Source organism: Aplysia californica, unplaced genomic scaffold, assembly GCF_000002075.1.
Source record: "Aplysia californica isolate F4 #8 unplaced genomic scaffold, AplCal3.0 scaffold00453, whole genome shotgun sequence".
NCBI lineage: Eukaryota > Metazoa > Mollusca > Gastropoda > Aplysiida > Aplysiidae > Aplysia > Aplysia californica.
In genome coordinates, this window is record NW_004797723.1 from 103,213 (window position 1) to 121,929 (window position 18,717).

General features: G+C 39.5%; 2 protein-coding genes across 5 annotated transcripts in view; one reads left to right on the forward strand and one right to left on the reverse strand.

Moving 5' to 3' along the window:
- The window catches only part of LOC101863530 (U2 small nuclear ribonucleoprotein A'), a 13,952-nt gene extending 2,047 nt beyond the window's left edge, over positions 1 to 11,905 (reverse strand). The window contains exons 1-7 of one of the 2 annotated variants that reach the window (XM_035971531.1): positions 11,716 to 11,905; positions 6,933 to 6,973; positions 5,445 to 5,551; positions 4,813 to 4,938; positions 3,744 to 3,846; positions 2,011 to 2,196; positions 1,374 to 1,488 (exon numbers count right to left, since the gene is read on the reverse strand). In XM_035971531.1, coding sequence (XP_035827424.1) covers positions 1,374 to 1,488; positions 2,011 to 2,196; positions 3,744 to 3,846; positions 4,813 to 4,938; positions 5,445 to 5,551; positions 6,933 to 6,973; positions 11,716 to 11,797 — 760 coding nt within the window. In that variant the 5' untranslated portion in view covers positions 11,798 to 11,905. Of the gene's footprint in view, positions 1 to 6; positions 1,489 to 2,010; positions 2,197 to 3,743; positions 3,847 to 4,812; positions 4,939 to 5,444; positions 5,552 to 6,932; positions 6,974 to 11,715 lie in introns of those variants that run through there. The other variant, XM_035971530.1, reaches the window with a different exon arrangement.
- Positions 11,906 to 17,379: 5,474 nt separating this feature from the next.
- Positions 17,380 to 18,717, forward strand: part of LOC101861679 (diphosphoinositol polyphosphate phosphohydrolase 1) — a 52,235-nt gene continuing 50,897 nt past the window's right edge. The window contains exons 1-2 of one of the 3 annotated variants that reach the window (XM_005105119.3): positions 17,380 to 17,519; positions 18,053 to 18,288. In XM_005105119.3, coding sequence (XP_005105176.1) covers positions 18,160 to 18,288 — 129 coding nt within the window. In that variant the 5' untranslated portion in view covers positions 17,380 to 17,519; positions 18,053 to 18,159. The remainder of the gene's footprint in view (positions 17,520 to 18,052; positions 18,289 to 18,717) is intronic. The other 2 variants (XM_005105120.3, XM_035971532.1) reach the window with 2 other exon arrangements.

Here is an 18,717-nt window from a genome sequence, read left to right on the forward strand (position 1 = left end):
ACAACAACAACAACAAACAAACCTTGCCATGGGTGAAAAATACTACTTTCATAAGAGACGAATACAGTTCATTGTGTGTCATACAGTCATGTACTTACTTGACCCTCAGAGTCCTTGCAGATACCATAAGATCACCTACCGGTAATCCCAAGTCTTACAGAAGAGAATTGTGTTGCTTATGTTGCTCCCCGCATGAGAAACACCTCGTTTCAAATGCATTGAGAGTGGGCTCAAAATAAGCAGAAGTTTAGTGACACAAAACTCACCCACAGATACACAAACACACGCACATACAACCAAACAAATAGAACTGGTTGGGTGATCACAGCACAAATATATTTCAGTATTTGGTTTTTCTCTTTGTTAACAATCCGTATGAAGATAAAAACAAAACAAAGCTGCCATTCCAGAGGGCAGTGAAGGAAGTTGTTTTCTCATAAAAGCCTAATGTGACTCAAGAGATAATGAGATTATTTCTCCTTTCGATAGTCTTATCACAGGTGCACAGAATAAGTTTTATATTTTGCTTTGTACTTGTATACGCTCTTCCTTTTGTTTGTTCACTTTTAAGAAATGAAAAGTTGTGTAAATAGTAGCTCTATCATTGCCAGGGTCCAATGCCACAAAAGTACACATTCCAATTCAAATGAAACCTAGTGGGTAGGCCAACAATCATTATTCATGTTTGTATTAGGAAATAATTTGATCACAGAGGAGTCAACTACCATTACATAAAACAGAATTGCACGAGAAAAAGAAAGACAATCCATGAAAATGCTGGATAAAATTGAATCCAATGAAAAAGCGTCTGAAGTAAGTCACAAATATTAGACAATTGATTTTTAGGACCTGTCTTTTGAAGGACAAGAACTGCACACAACACTAAATACTGACAGACACAATTGATTTTGCTAATTTAGTAGTTCCCTGGCAAGTAGACTAATGCATACAAAACTAATCTTAATTCTTATTTCACTCTTAGAATTATTCATGTTGCCAACACAGAAATGCGGTTAACCTTTATAATGAAAATAAATGTAATAATAACACATTACCTGAACATAGTAAAGACAATGTGAAAGACGTACATCATCAATTTTTTTAAAGTCGTGTACTGTATGCCAGAGTGTCCAATATTTGAAACACATGAACATATATGTGAATCTCATCTACAATTTCATACCATACCCAAAAATCAATATACCACAAGTAAAGCAAACATCTAATAATAATTAAATAATAATAATAATAATAAAATAAAATAAAATGATACATTTTTCTCCTCAACCTACATATATGCCAGTAAAACTTATAAGACCATTCAGTTTTGTTAAAAAGCATCATCAATGATACACTTAGTATGTATTCCTCACCTTTTGCCCCCGTTGATTTACTTGGAGCATCACCCTGCCCTGGAATCTGTCCTGACTGCAGCATTTGATGAATTTTCTCATACTCCTCCAAAGATTTTGCACCCAAAATAGCTTTCTGTAACAACAACATTGCAAAAACGGTTTAGAAAAAGCATTTATTTTTCCATTCTCGAACAAAAGGCACAAATAAACACTTTCACAGAAGAACACCACAGTCTTTACCACCTACGCAATTCTACTACGGAAAAACAAAGTATTCATTTCCTTGTACAGCGAAAACAAGATGAACAAAATTTTTGAAAATTGAGAATTTCAGCAAGAGCAGAAGAGCCCATATCTCTCAGTCGGCTCTCAAAATTGAATTTGTCCCCACACACTCCAGTGCGCGAAGAGGAAGCTCATCCATGCTTAATATATTCTGTTCACCTTTGGTCATACTGGAAACTGACTACTTTTGCGAAAATATGATTAAGAAAAATACCTTTTTAAAATTTTAAAAACAAAAAAGATGGTGCAGACGTTAGCTGTCTAAGATCCTTTTAAAAGTCTTTTTCTCATTCTTACATTTATGTCACAACCAGAACCAGACTTGTTCATCAACAATGGCTATATATTTATATACACATATGAGAATTACCCTGATTGCAGCTGCTTCCTGCTTCGTTGGACCAGTGGTTGCAACTCGTTGTGTCTGTAGATTTTCTCCTGGAGTGAAAGTTTTGGCCCCTTCATCACCGTTCTGAACATGTGCTGCTTGTGGTTGCTGCTGCGGCTGCTGCTGGACTTTCTTCTTCTTGTAAATTTTGGCTGCTGCTTCTCTTTCCTAGATTTTTTAAAAATTAAAAAAATTAAAGGGCAAAAAACTGCTTTGTCTTTCTAAAGTCATTAATCAGAGACTGGCAGAATTCTATACTTCATAATTATGTGCATCTGGTATTGACTCACTATTCTCACAACCACAACTTTTCCAACAATACTGCTTTGTCAGCTGGCTAGTGACCTCACATTCTCTAAGCTTCATCATATATTCTACTGACACAAGATAAAAGAAAAAAGACTTTTTTTTCCCCAACAGAAAAGAACAACCTTTGACTCCTTTGGGCAAGACTCCGTCATACCCAACTTTTCAAAATGGCATATGGCAGAGTCTTACACTATCACTAAGCAGTCACGTTGATTTCAGTTATAAGCAACTATAAATAACTAACAAGATGCTCGTTCTACTTGCAATAAAAAACATCTATTGTAGAGGGCAAGCTAAATAATTTTTTTTTCAAAACTGATATGCCAGACCATATTTTTGGTCAGTCCAGCAGCCCGTGAGTCTACACCATTTGGCCTCCATGTTATGCTTTAAAATGTGGAGAACCATCCACAGAAATATATACCTTTGGTCACATGCCTGGGTGGCCAATATCAGGTTTGAACATTTATTTAATTGTGTAGTTGGCATAAAAACTTCCTCTTATCATGTCAAACCCTTGGGATGAGCATGAAGTTGGCAGTGTAGCACGGTTCTAATGACGTCCTCTGTTAAATCGTCCTGACAGCCCAATTTTAATGGAAATTATTCTACAGTATGATAGCGTTTTGAAAGTATCTTTTTGTTGGTGAAAAACATGCACCGGTATTTTCGGCTCAGAGTCTTTTTACTTTGTTTCAGTAAAGGTTTTACAGTGCTCGCAACTGCATAAGGTCATATGAGCGCCAAAAAGTGGGATGTCAACAAAGAAGTCCTTACGGGGAATCAGGCTTACTCTAGCTTCAACAGCACAAAATCTGCTTCGACTATCAAGGCACCCCGGAAATAGCGGGTCACAAGAGTGTGACAAACATACAAAAGACGTAGAAGTCAAATGATGATAGTAAGGATAAGGAAAGAAAAAGCAGCAGTTCCCTGTTGCAGTTTAGGCAAATGGATCAGCCCATTTACAATTACAATTCTACTGTGTATAAGAACATGGTTAATGTCCTCCCTTTGGGAATGGCCTAAAGACACTTCAGACAGTAGCACCGCCCCAGGGGTGCTGAGAGTCTTTCTTTATCATGTCTTTCTCTCTCTTTCATTCACTCTTCATGTTGATTGTGAGCTTTTGCGTATTTGAACGTAAATGCGTGTTCATTATCTTTTTCAAAATGGATCAAAGTATTCAAATACTTTTTAAACTAGTATTTGTCTTAGCCAAAAATGCATTTAAGCAAACCATTCAAAACAGTGTAAAGATAAAATCAGAAACAGACTAGACATATATACAGTACTCAATGTTAATTCAAACAGACAGGAACCTCTTGGCAGATCATCGATAGTTCATCCTAATAGCAGTATTATAGGAGGTAGTAGAAGAACTAAAAACATAAAAGAAGATATACCTTTAACTTCACCCTGGTGAAGTCTAACACTCTTAAGGTTGGGACCTTGTGAATGACGTACAATCTGTAATTCTTTCGTGTAGTGACTGGGTTCCCCATTAAACTGAAAAGAAAGTAGCACTGATGAGATAAGCGACATAACTATGATATGAAACTACAACAATCAAAGCATCATAAAAGTGAAACTTATTTTGCATCTAAAAGGTCACAAAAGTCTGCAAGTGTTTGCACACCAATAATGTGCTCCAGGTTCCTATTACCTTTGCCCTTTAATTCTCATATCCAGCAAGTACACACTTGTTTTCAAAATTCTATTACACAGAGGTTTTCTTTCACAAAAGTTTTAAACTTTTAAATGTCCATTTTAGTGGATATTGTATCTATCTATACCAGCAAAGTAACTGCACCATACTGGCATAATTTTTTAAAGTATAGTATATGCAACTTTTTTATTTTACAGAAGGGCCAAAAAATTGAATATTGATATCAAGAAAACAACAAACTCTTTGCAAATACCCCAAGTCAGTATTTTTAAGAATACAGTTTTGATAATAACTTCCTTATTATTTTTAAAGCAAATGTTTTACTGGTAACAACATTCAGGTTTTTGGCTCACCCAATGAGGTTACAAATAGTAATAATTATAACCTCTTTGGGCTCTTCTGTAAATTTGTAAAAACTGCATGTATACTGTATTTTTTTTACATGACGGCAGCATAGGAGACCGGTGTTGCCAGACACAGGAGCCGATGTGGCAAGCATTGCATTCTGCATGCAGGGGTGAATGGACAATGCAGTACATAAATGTTTACTTATCCACAACATTATTGGTAAATATACATTAATTAACCCTGCCTTTACTCATGGAAAATGCTACCTAACCATGTTAGGAAAAGATCCCTGGTTCTATGAAGCCTGATTCGATGGCAGCCCAGTATGGGCCAGTTTCTGTTTTCCTTCAACTTATCTATAAGTTCCTTCTGGTATTTCCAGTTAGCAAATGGTAGAGGCACTCCAGGTAGATCGAGACAGTAAGTGGTCAATATTTCTTATTACTTCAGGGACCCACCTCAAATACTTGAGCGTTGTTATTGTGCTGAGAGGATCTAAATCTGCCAATTCCTTCAGACCATTATTCGTCAAAATTAAGGTCTCCAGGCTGGGCAGATTTTCTTGAAGATCTTCCGAGATTCGACTACACAACAAAAAAGGTGGGATGAGAAAGGATAAAAACATATGCAATATTGAAACTGATATAAATTGATGAATTAAATATTCATGACATTATTTGAACATAAAGCATTTAACTGTAGACTGGAATGCATGCCAGTTACAAAAGAGTCTAGTAATTTTAAGAGCAGGTAATTTGTTTACACATACATACATCTGAACTTGCAACTCGACAACAAATGTATTTTAATGTTTCATTTCATAAAAACATTCTGGAGCTCTAAATACAATAAACTGAAAATCCTTTCAGCTAAAGTCAGTTGCATGTGACAACATTAATAATTAAGTATCTAAATCCAAGCATATTTTACTTCAAAAACTTGCAGTACAAAAAAGACAAAACATGGATAACAAACCAAGTTTCTAATTAATGACAAGCAAAAGAAATTCAGCCGCAACAGTTTTGCAATGTAGCTAAAGCAGCATCTTATTAAAAAACTACACAGTGTTACATTAAAATACAGGACTTACACAATTCTGTTGTTGCTAAGTAAGATGTGTTTCAAACGTTTCAGCAATGGAAATTTGTCTAGCTTTCTGACATCGTTGTCTGTGAAATCAATGGTGTCAAACTGGTCCTAGAAAACAAAAAGCAAAAAAATCCAATTCATAAAGTATCACTGTACAACTGCAGTGACAGGATGGTGGGTACATCTATGCAAATCAAGACCCCTCCCCCCCCCCTCAAAGAAAAAACAGCAAATGTTTTCAGGACAAATTCTGATCTCATTCATACGGACTTTTAACCACTTTTTGTCACCATGGGGAGTGTGTTCCTGTCCCTGTCAGAACTGATCTTCAGTTAAGCTAGTTGACTAGGACGGTAGTCTAATCAGTCTCAGTGTCAGCGGACTCCCTTTCAGGTTCTGGCCCATTCATGACAAAAATTCAGACCCCAGAGTCCTCAATAGTGTCACCTTCCTCATCTTCTTCATCCTCATAATTTTTAACAACTTGCAAATCTGGGTCAAATCAAAAAGTGACATTTGCTGCCTTTTTTCCAGTCATTTCGGAGTTAACATTTTGTGGTTATCTGCTTTCATCTGCAATACTAGATCTGTGTTTATCAATAGCTTGTAAACCTAGCAGTAGAGTAATACTAAGAAATTAAGTACCCATAATATGCACATTTTTCATTGTCAAATACAAATCCATGCTGTGCTTAGCTCAATCTCCGTACAGTACAGTATAGAAGAATAAGAGCCAGATAAGCCTATGTAATATTTTGTAGATGATTAGAAACATCCAATTTTGTTAACTTCCATGACGTCCATGGTTCATTGCATCTTTGTGATGTACCATTAAAACCTTAAAGCAAAGGAGTTAACTGTAATTTTAGTTTCAACCAATACTAAAAATTCAACTTGGCTTTATAAACTATGTATCAAAATAGATCACAATTGAACCCTTCAAGTGAAATAAAACCTTTTAATCTATTACCACAGTAGCTGAAATGCCTTTCTCACTGCAATTCAAACTAACATCCAAAGAGAAAGGAATTAATACAAGTACAAAAGAGGAAAAAGAACAACCAAAGGAGCACGTGCATAACAAGGAAAGTATTAGATTGGAACCCACAGGGTAAAAGATCAAGGGGAAGACCACGTGGAACCTGGAGAAGAGCCCCGGAAATGGATGTACAGAAAAGTGGGAAGACATGGAGTGACATCAAGCGACTAGCCCAGGATAGGGAAAGGTGGAATATATTTGTTCCAGGCCTCTATCCTGATCCAGATTGAACCACTGAAACTAAGAATGTAGTAAGCTACATTTTATTGTTAAAAAACATCTCTCACAGATTAGTTCTTGATGCTGATACTAGTTCTTCAAACATTTTACAGTGTAACATGATTAACATAATATGAACACTACCATTCTACAATTAAGTATTCAGAGTATAAATCCCAGCTAAAATAAATACACACAAGGTTACAAATTTACAGTCCTAAATTTTCTCACCAGAGTAGCGCCCAAGTTTTCAATCACTGGTATCCTGTACCCTGAAAGAAGATGAGGAAAGAGAATTAGACTAACTGATAAAGCTACAAAGTTTGTAAAACTGGCATCGTAGCATACATCATCAACACATAAAGAATATAGGCCTACATTACTAGACATAATATAACATAAATTTGGAAACAGGTCTTGGTAAACGAATCATTTTGGTAATTGAAAAGAAGACAATACAGCACCAGTGAAAGTCAACATTTTACACCTTATAGGGGGTACCCATTAGCGCGATCGGGTCGGGTCCTTTTCTGGTGGTTTCAGTGCACACTACAACCCCGCCACGATTGTACCCTACGACTTGGAAGTTAAAGAAGAGAACCCTTTAACCTCAATGGCTTCCAGGGCTCCTTTTTGCAGTTCCCTGTTGCAGTGCTGTGACAGCTTGCAATCCCATAAACATGGGTTACACCGATAACTTTTTATTATCTTCTCTAAGTAGATGGACTCCATTATTGTCAATTGTGGATAGTATTTTGCGTGGAAATGCCCCACCTTGACATTCGTAGTGTCACCATGGACACAGGACTCAGCCTTGCTGTGATTGGCTGCGAACCACCCAATCATGCGACTCGCAGGCATGAAAACAAACGTGTTTGTTTTTAAAGGTCACCGACCAAGCCGATCGGTTTGTGCCGCAGGCTAGCCCCGACTACTAAATCGACCTGACAAAACCTGATCGTGCTAGTGGGCACCCCCTAATAGACAATAGACCAGAGGTCATCAGACGATAGCCTGCTGGCCCAGATCCTGCCTGTGAGGTCGGTTATCTGACCCGCTGTCATGCCATCATGTAGGGAAAAAAAATTGCATAAAAATGGAGCAATGGATGCTACTACAGAATTAAACAGACATTACATTGCATGGATTTCCTTTTTGGAATTGCTGAGGCTGATTGTGGGATGGTGAATAGTGTAAAAACAGGAAGTAAATCGACACCAACTGGGGTGTGGGTTTGGCATTTCTCGTATGTCTATGCCTACAAACGCAGCATCGATAACAGCAGTCAGTGAGTTAATCATTCCATTGAACCCAGCGAATTGAATAAGATTTTACAGACTTCATTAGTTTTAGCTGATGTACCACACTCTTGCTGCTTTGTTAGAGAAAGATTTGTCCTCGTCAACTAGAGGTGATATGAAACTATTTTTATAAGTGTACTTCAACACCCTCGCTTTCCAACGGGTCCCATATGTACGTTCAGCGTAACGTGAGCCATGATCTCCAAGTCCCGTATTTCTGCCACTGAAGTATGTGTTCGTGTCAGTCTGCTTAAGTGTTTGTGTTCATGTGTGGCCTACTTCTAGAACCGTCTGTGTTGGTTCAAAACCGAAGTGTACTTCTCGTTTAAAACACATCAAGTTGGTAGCTCTAGATGTACTTCCAATGAAATTTGAACAAGTTGACCCATATAAACATAAGGAATTCAAAAGGATAACCACGTAACAGCTTGATTTTTAACAAAATGACATTACCTGATAAAAAATAATCTGATAGTTTTGAAAACTATTGTACAAGTAAAAGGAAAAAAAGAGAGCAAAACATTCGGAAATTGATGTTCCTTTCAAACCCCAGATCGTTGGTTACAACAATAGCATCTAAAAAAAGCTTTTAAATTCGAATGGACATAATCACTCATAATGACTTTAATCGAGAGGTTATTCATGTATTGGCAAAACTTATAATTATAGAAAGTATAGGAAACTGTTGGAGATAGTCATAATAACAGAGACGACGGCCTAGCCACGTGGCTTTCCAAGTTTCCAAGGATCACCCCCGACCGTAAATTCATGGACAACATCAGAATCATAGATCTCTACATTCAGAAAAACATTTCTTTTGTGATTCCTTGAAAAAGTACGTCATAAGTTCTTAGAGGGCAGCTGATTAGGCTTACTTGGCTAATCTTTCATTATATAGAGGCCTGTCTAGTGTTTTACGGTACTTACGCGTGTCGCGCATCAGGCCTAGGTCTAACTAAACATTAAATGCAGTCACCCAAATACCAGTCAGAAACCTCTCAAAGATACATTTCCAGTGACCAATAAAAAAACCCGTCAGATGACAAAAGTGTGCCTTTGAGCTGAGCATGCTTTTGTACAGCGTGCGTTTAGGCGAAGACTAATGTATATATCTGGCAACTTGGTAACACATGTGTCACTTTTACGACAGCTACAGAGTTGAAAGTTGGCAAGTATTTGCAAAAAGATAGGTAGATCCCCACTACGGAGCCCGATTTTTTAATTTATTCATTTCCTGAATTTAGAAAAATATATTGGACAGAAAGTTCCCATCTTTCTTTGGCCTTTGTGATTATTCCACTGAGAAACGAAACAAATGTGCTTAGCTGTCCTTCACAGCATAAGTGCCAGAAGTGATATTCCGCTGGAAGTAGTGTCTCTCCGCCTAGGCTTTACAACACAAAAAAAAAACACCTTCTTATACCACCTACCCCCCTTTTTCAAAAGAAAACAAAAACCCTTTTGAATAAGCCCTATTTTTCTCCTTGACAATGGCAATGCGAGGCCGTTTTACACAGGTTTGACTGTGTATACAATTGCGTACGTATAGCAAAATTTTCAAAATTTGAATTTCTGTGTACGCAATTGCGTGCGTAAGAGACTCAGCCACATGGAGCTTACGAGAGCACACTACACTGGCTTCTGATTGGCTAAAATATCAATGAAACGACATCACGAGGACGATAGCCTACATTGGCTTCTGATTGTGATTGGCTAAAATGGACTACTAGGCCGCGAGTCATTTAGACTACATGTATCTATTTTAAAATGACTTGATTAACAAGGCACTAGAACAATATATGTATGTCCTATAGTTGACACAGGGGGTAGAAACTAGTGAACTGCTGCAGTTTTTATCTGTACCGATCTTTGCCTGGCCTCTGCTCTAAAATAGAGATCACCAGAAGACACTCGCTCGCTCAATGGTGACCTAGATTTCCGACTACATTCCACTAGGCCTAAGGTCAAAGTAATATTTCACCAAATTTGGTATGTGTACATACGTCACTATATACATTATACAGCCAATCAGAAGCCGGTGTAGTGTGCTCTCGTTAGATCCATGTGGCACAGCCAGGCTTTACAGTTAGACACTGCCTCTGTGATTTTGAAGACGTCGGTGTGTTCCTTTTACAGTGTAGAAGCCTTTTCATGGGTTATTATTTTCTTATAGTGCTTTTTTGTGATGGTGCAAGGCGAAACCCAGATCTAGATCGTCTGTTTATGCGTTGTACTTGTTCCAGATCAAATGTAGGGGATAATCCGGTTTTGGCCCAAGCGATTACTATGGAGTATTGGTTTTGGCTCCACCGAGCGTCTAAACGATTACTTTTCGAGTCTTTGCGCGGCGAGCGAGAGGGATGGCGCACAGCGAGAGAGAGAGGGGGAACACCGCGCTGTGTTGGGTGCTGGGTGCGTAGGGTCGACGATATGATAATTTACGTAATATAATATACTCCGGTTTTGGCCCCAGTTAGTAATGCCGAAGAAACAATAATAACAAAGGCGAAGAGAGAACTTGGCCAAAACCGGAGTATAGTATATATGGGCCGCTCTTTACAATTCTCTGGGCCTAACCCCAATAAGTAATAATTTTTAAAGCCCTTACTCGCTGCCAGACGACATGAGCAGCGACCACAACTTCCAATAGAGGTAAGTTTGTTAGATTTTTATGTATCAGCGAGCGAAGGTCTTTTTTACTTTTACATAAAATAATCTAGAAAACAATTATTATCAGGGGGCAAGCCCCCTGAAACCCCCTCAATTCTGACATTCTTAAATCATTATTTCGGGTACAGCCCCAATTCAATTGCTATTGTTTGTATTAGGCTATTAGTTCGTTGTTCATGCTTGCCCCCTTGCTCCTCTACTCTGGGTTTAGCCCCAATTCAAATTCAATTGCCATCAGTTCATGATGTTTCACACTCAGCTGTTAGTAGATCTTTCTAGGCCCCACTGAAACTGAAAAATAGCAGACAGCGCCGCATTCGCCTCTCTCTTCCACTTCCAGTTCCCCAGTCCGGGTTTGGTCCCACTACTAAGCCCACTTGTGGACAGCGCAGCGTCGCATTCGTAAGATCTATCGATCGCCTTGAGCAGGCTGCAGGCGAAAGAACTGCAGACAGTCACCTCTCTCCCGAATAAGACATCGATACCGAGTATAAAAGTCAGTATCGATATTGGAGTACTCTTGGGCTCTTGGGGCCAAAACCGGATAAATCAAAATGTAGACCAGCTTCCGTTCACATACAGTGCGTGCCGTAGGCCTACTGATCCCACAATGACTTGCCGATCGATGCTTTTGAGTCCCATCATCGAACGGGGTACCCAGCTAGAATAATAGTCTAGCATATAGATTTAGGTTAGGCCTAGATACGTGTCAAGATTGAAACAACAAAAAAGGGAGAAGGAGTTTCGAAGAGGGCTGGCCGACAAACAACACAGAAAAGAGGGGATTTTTTTCATGCGGCATATGCACCCTAACCCTACTAATTTTAACCCAAGGCACCCTATCCATAACCCTAACCCTAGTATAGTATAATCAATAAACCTTATCACGGTAAGTACCGGCCCTCTGCGGAACTCCTGCTAAACAAAGTACAGCAGAAGCCGCCCAAAACTGAAAAACTAAAAGTTCAAGTCGCTGGTTATCGGTAATAGGTAATATAGAGTCAAGTACACATTTTACTGTCTGAACTGGGTCAAGTTCTCACCTCTCAGATCTAACTCCCAATCCCTAACAGGATTGTGCTTCTGGGCAGACATGTTGATCAGTTGCGCTGTAAGCCGCACCATTTTTCCTTTTGTGTAAAGAGAACACCATACAAAAGTAATTTTATTTGTTACTGTTTTGGCATTGGACACCGCCGTTCTTACTCGAGTTTCGTTTTCTCGGCGTTCTAAAAGTCTGACTTCCTGTCCTGTTTGTCTTAAAGATAAAAGAAACGGAATAAAACCTAATGAGCTAGCCTAGGCTATTATTTTTGCCAAATTACCAAACAGCTAGGGGCTAGGTTTATTGAGAATGTTTTATGTTCTCCAAAAAAGAACATTCCTCATAAGAACCAGGTCCACGAAAGAACACGCTTTTACTAGCTATAGAAATCTACTCTGAAACTCGGTTTGGGCTTAGTTAACGGCATTAAACTTCTGTACCATATTTAGCGCAGGTTGGGATGATGAAAGGTAATGTATGTGGCGCTTGCATATTGAGCTTACATAAATCTAGGCCTACTATAGGCCTACTGCAAATGCACAGTTACTAGAACGTTTACCTAAAACCGCACGTAGGCGTAACTCAGCTGAGCAGGTCAATCGGTATGTGCCTTTCGATTTGTACAATCCTAGGCTTTCTGGGTTCAGAAAGCCAAAGTACAATCACTTAATGCTCCTCTGAAATGGTCAGAGACAGAGTGCCAGGTAAGCTATAATTATACTGATGTGTATAAAGGCACCTACATAATGACAAGATAACATTGTAAAGATTCGTTTTGCAGCTTCTGATTCTCATTTGTACCCAAAGCAGCTTATAATAATATAGGCACCCCTCAGACGTGCGCACGCACGCGCGCGGCCACACACACACACACACACACACACACACACACACACACACACACACACACACACACACAAACGCACGCACGCACACACACTCACACACACACACACACACACACACACACACATTTTTTAAAATTTTATACAAATACAGCAATACAGCGAACCTCTTTGCCGTCCCTAGGCGTCTGTCTGGATGACCTGCAGGTCTTAATTCCAAAATCAACGAGGAGCTGATCTAGCCTCTGCCCCTACCTAAGTTTTTTGCCCACTTTTTTGCTTTCAAAGGTGAAAAAACCCAAAGAACTTGTTGTTGACTTTAGAAAAAAGAAACTGCCCTTGCAGCCACTCGAAATTAAAAGTGAAAACGTCGAGCAAGTGTCAGATTATAAGTATTTATATAGGTGTTACAATAGACAACAAACTCAACTGGCGTGTCCACACATCTCTCCTGCATAAAAAGGAGAACAAAAGATTACTTTTTTCTAAGGAAGCTCGTGTATTTTAAAGTTGATAAAACATTGAGATATCCATATTCTATCATTCAATCATAGAAAGTATGATCATTTTTTTATAAACAACAGCATGGGCCGGGAACACAAGACAACAAAAGAAAAATCAAATCGATTAATACGGAAAGCATGTAAAATTTCAACATCTACATTCCCCTATTTGGATGAATTGTACTTAACAGATTGCACTAAAAAATTAATTCATCTTTTTAGACAACATCCATTGTTCCCTCAAATAAAAACATCTGTCAGAATGAAAAGACCTATAGGCTTCTGATCTGTAACTAAGAAAGATACAGAAGGTCATTTTTAACCACCAACCATCAACATTCTTCCGTCTTAACCATCTTGTTACAAGTATTCATATAATGACCTTAGAGCAGGCCTCAGAATAGCATTTAGTATGTATCTAGTTTAAGATTATTATTGTTTATTTTGCTGTTCGTTTATATTATGCATGTGACTGTAAGTGTAAGCCTACGTGTGTGTGCATGTTTGTGTGTTTGTGTGTGTGTGTGTGTGTGTGTGTGTGTGTGTGTGTGTGTGTGTGTGTGTGTGTGTGTGTGTGTGTGTGTGTGTGTGTGTGTGTGTGTGGGCGTACGTGGTGAAACACCAAACCAATAATTTGCCAGGATCTGAACAATAAAGATGTATCTTATCTTATCTTATCTTATCTTATCTTAAAATACATGTATACCGAAGAGCGCACCTTTGTTGTTAGCTTTCAACTTGCGCTGTAACATCCTGAGTCTGCTATTATATGCTGCCACTTATGCAATACATATAAACTTCTAAAGTGTGTAAACGAGAAAGATCCTAGCTCTTATCATTCGCTATCGGAGCACAGAAGTCAAATACAAGAGGGCGGGGGTGTCATTAGGCTTTTTATTGTTGTTGTCGTTGCTGTTGTTGTTGTTGGGTAGGGTGTTACTGGCAATTACTTCATCTGTTCTTTGTCTCTTATGTTTTTGCGTGCCTGTCTAATCTAACACTTCGTCCGTCATTCATTCGATGTTCTTTTTAACTCAGGTAAGCATCTCTCTCTCTCTCTCTCTCTCTCTCTCTCTCTCTCTCTCTCTCTCTCTCTCTCTCTCTCTCTCCCTCTCTCTCTCTCTCCCTCTCTCTCTCTCCCTCTCTCTCCCTCTCTCTCTCTCTCTCTCTCTCTCTCTCTCTCTCTCTCTCTCTCTCTCTCTCTCTCTCTCTCTCTCTCACCACTGATGACACGCGGGTGGTTAGAGTGCGCCACTGGTAAGCCCCGCTTATTTACTTTCCGTCTGTTTTTTGTTGTTTTTTTTGTCTGTTTTACTTTTTCTCAGCACTAAACGGCCACTATTCTGTCGACGTTCTTCTCTTTGCTCAACAAAACAAAGAAATGGGGATGACACCCTGCCTGTGTCTACCTTTGCCCTACCCCCCCCCCCTCTCCCCTCTCTCTCTCTCTCTCTCTCTCTCTCTCTCTCTCTCTCTCTCTCTCAACATCCTCGGTGATGACACCCTACCTGTGCCTACTGTGTACCATTACCCCACCTTACTACTGTTGCTTCGATTATTCTCTAACTTCTCTGCAATGATGTTGAATCGCTGACTGTTGACCTCTCTGGTTGTTGACCTTTTCTGACTCCTGATCTGACCTCCCACACTGTCGACTGCCCGAGACTGCTGTTGGCTTGCTCGATCACTGACCGCCCGGCCGCCTTTATCCGTTTGTTGACGCTTTGACTGTTCACTCCTCTTTCATGTTGACCTCACTGACCTGTTACCCCTCAAACTAATGACCCCTCTCACTTTGACATCATCGGCATCTGAGGTGCAGCGGTTAGGCGCTTCGCTGTCGCACGCAGGAAACCCGAGTTCGATTCCCGAGTGGGAAGAAATTTTTTTTCGAGTATCTCGGTTTGTCTGCTCGGATGTTGTATCCCTCTCTGCCATGGTTGGTCCAGGCAGGCAAGGTCAGACGCCTGCTTCCAGAATGATATCAATTGTATTGATCGGGGCGTAAAAACACGTACGTTTAAAAAAAAAAAGATACATGTATACTTAATCATTTTCATTGTTGACCGCACGTCTAATCGTGTCACCCTCTTGTTGACAACTTTACCCCTCCCCTTTCTCTCTTTCTCCTCCTCAACTGTTACCAGTTCAGTTATGCCAATTCAACCTTATAACCATTGATTGGAGGGCATTGCATGTAGTTCTTCATCCATTTGGCTTAGAACACTTTGATCGGATTTGACAGTTCGGAGGTTCCATGACTTAAATAACTTCGCAATGCTCATTAAGAAGCTATACCTATGATATGATACGCATTGCTATTCACAAAGTATATTCTCGCATCGTTGTCCACCAAGTGGAAAAGTGGTGTTCATTTTGTTACACGGCATAACTTATTTTGCCATATACTTATTATAGGCATGTAGATGATTTTAACACTTTGCTGTCACTTGGCACAATAATGCTACGGTGAAAAGTATCCGTTCCGGTCACCTGCGCCATGCAGCAGGCCCGAGAAGTCTGTTGCAGTCACTCTCCTGACTGGGTGATCATATTATGGGGCATTTTGTTTTGCTGGCTGTGTTTTTTACCATCGTATCCTTACGACGTGGATAACTCAGTGCCACCACTTTCCAAAGAGGAAATTTACTTGTTAATCCGATCCGTACGCTTTGCATCGTAGTCTGTCAAAAAGATGTATCGCTGTCTATAGCTGGGTGCTCATTCCAACCTGGGTGAAGTGAGGAAAATTCGTGTAAAGTGCCTTTCTCAGGGACACAACGTCCATTGGGCCACTGACGGGATTCGAACCCATGACCTTACGGGTGCGAGTCCGAGAGCCTATATATATATACTAGGCCACCGACGCCAAAAAGCAGGCCGTTGATCACTACCTCCGAGTCAAGTAAGATTCCGCCGTACGCAATTATGAAAAGTGACGTCACGTACTGTAGGCCTACCGTTTGGCGGAATGAGCAGTCGTTGTAGCTCATGGTCGCCGTGCACTATTTCCAGTTTTCATCTTTTTAACGGCATCTCATCTGAAAGATATTCTAGGTAATTAACTTTAACTCATGTGAATACGCTCTTAAACGTGCTCAGAGAACTTAGGCCCTATTCAATTATAAACCCCCCCCAAGAAATCATAATATTTATTTTAAAAAAAACAACACCCCCCAAAAAACGGTTGCACAAACAATACTCTAAAAGAACAAGCTGTTTGTTGAATAGCCTTGATTGAGTATTTTAGTTTCTACCATTCAAAAAAAGAAAAAAAAAAGAGGGAAAGAAAAAACAAACGAGAAATACCCAACAATAACGACAGAATGAAAAACAAATGAAAATCCCGTAAAGACCAAGTAATTATAATGGTACGCGAAACGATAATAAAGAAAAAAATAGACATAATTAATATGATAAATAAATTCATAAAATGACGTTACATGATCACTCGCAATATAACGTGTGGATCTAGATCTAAAGCAGTTATGACAGCAATTTTAATCTTTCGCCATCCATACTTATACTATCGCCATTTATCATAATTCTTTTGTATGTTTCTCACTCTCTTGTGAACTGCTATTTCTGGGGTGCCTTGATAGTCGAAGCCATAGATGTATGTCGAAGTAGACTTTGCGCCTTTGAGGCTAGAGAGATGAGCAGAGTACGTAAGCCTGATTCCCCGTTTGAACTCTTCTATTGACATCCATCCCTTGGTGCTCACATATTATGACCTTATGCATTTGCGAGCGCCGTAAAACCTTACTAAAACAAACAAAAGCATCATAAATAGCTTTTGAATATAAATGATTTATGGACAAAGAAAACGCGTTGGTGTGTGATTAAAGTAGCCCCTCATAAAAAACAATCAGAAACAACCCACACCTATGAGCCACGGCGGGGCCTTAATTATTAAACTTCATAATTGGCGTCCCTCTTGTTTTTGTCTCTTTATCGTTGCCTTTTCCCTCACCCGTCTAAAAGACGGTAGGCTAATTACTGCGTCGATATGCAAGCAAACCAACATAAGATAAATTCACATACACATGGCATTGGTACTAAACTGGCAAATATATTTCGAAGGGTTAATACGTAATAAAAACATATACTTGAGCAGAAACAAGAAGATACAACCTACAATATTAATGCTGGCCAAGCTGTTGCTCCCAAAATTGTTCCTTACTCAATTTTGTTTTGTGTGGACATGATAAAACGCGATACCATAAAAGTGTTCCACTGTGATGCATTCTCTTTCTCTCATTGGCTGGTTACCGTGTTTGTGTTTAGCGCTCGGGCTAAATCGGTAGACTCAAACAAAAGTGCACATGGTTCACCTGTGCGTGGTCACCTTGTTAGGGCGGATCGCGAGATCAACTCAAGTTCATGTAAATAAATAAACCAACAGAGATCTCGAGCTGTGTCGAGTGTCGAGACGTCATCTGGATATTATTCTGGTTTTCCTTATGAACTCTTGTCTTGGATTGTGCTTAGAACTTGATAGGAAATGAACATTCTCTTTCGAAATTCTTCGCCACCAAGGATTAATTATAATTTTGACTTCGGTCGTCGATTCTAGTTCAGTTCAGAATCTTGAGTGAGCCGAAGCCGAAGTGATAAGAGACGATTAGTGGTCGTCAGTGGGTGGACTGTCGATTTCCATCCATGCTATTACAATTAGAAGACGCCTGAAAATAATTCCATTTTATTTTCCAGTCTCTGGAAGCGTTTTGAGTGTAATTAAATTAGATCTGGAGACTAGATTCTAGGTCTAGATTCTAGATGAACTCGATTTAAATAGGCTAGTCAAGATCCATACATATACCTCAAATACGTGCATCTTTTTACTGCTGCACTGTCTCTGGTGTCGAATGGTTTTTAAACGCAAGTGACGACTTATAAAAAAAAAATTAGCTGCTTTAGATCTTGATCTAATCTAGATCTAGATGTAGATTTAGAATCTAGATCTAAATTCTTATTCTATCGTTAGCAAGATGCTGACTAGTTTTGACTCTGGTGAATGGGTTGATGTTCTGTAGCCGTCCATAACAAAGCACATTTCTGAGAACAACACACACATGTAAATAATTTGCATTCATGTCAACAAAGCCAACTCAAGATTCTGTGAAAATGGTGAAACAGGCAGATGTTCCTCGTACATATGACCCTGATGGACTGCGGAGACGCGCAGCATGTTTATGTTTCAAAGACAGATCGGAAAAAGAGGTAGGTTGTAAGCCTAGGCTAATTAGTCAATAATGTTACGCAGTGGCTACGTTCACGGCGCCTTAAATGCAGTTTGCAGGTGCTGTTGAGGCTATGTTCATGGCATTAAAGCTTCATTTAGGGGGAGTTCCCACTGCCGAGTCAGCCGGTTTTAGTCAGTGACAACAGTGACGTATTTTGGCCAGCTTCAATTGTTCCATCCCGTGAGATGAAGGAAAACGAAGCGCCCTTGAAGAATTAAAGTCGGGATATATGGAAATTTTGCGGTACATATAATGGGAACAAAAGGTGAGAGATGGGAAGCAGAAGGTGGGATTCAGAAGATGAGACTGGTCATAAAATGTGTACAAATGACTATTGCACCGGGTCAGCCTGGACAACTTTACCCCTCCCCTTTCTCTCTTTCTCCTCCTCAACTGTTACCAGTTC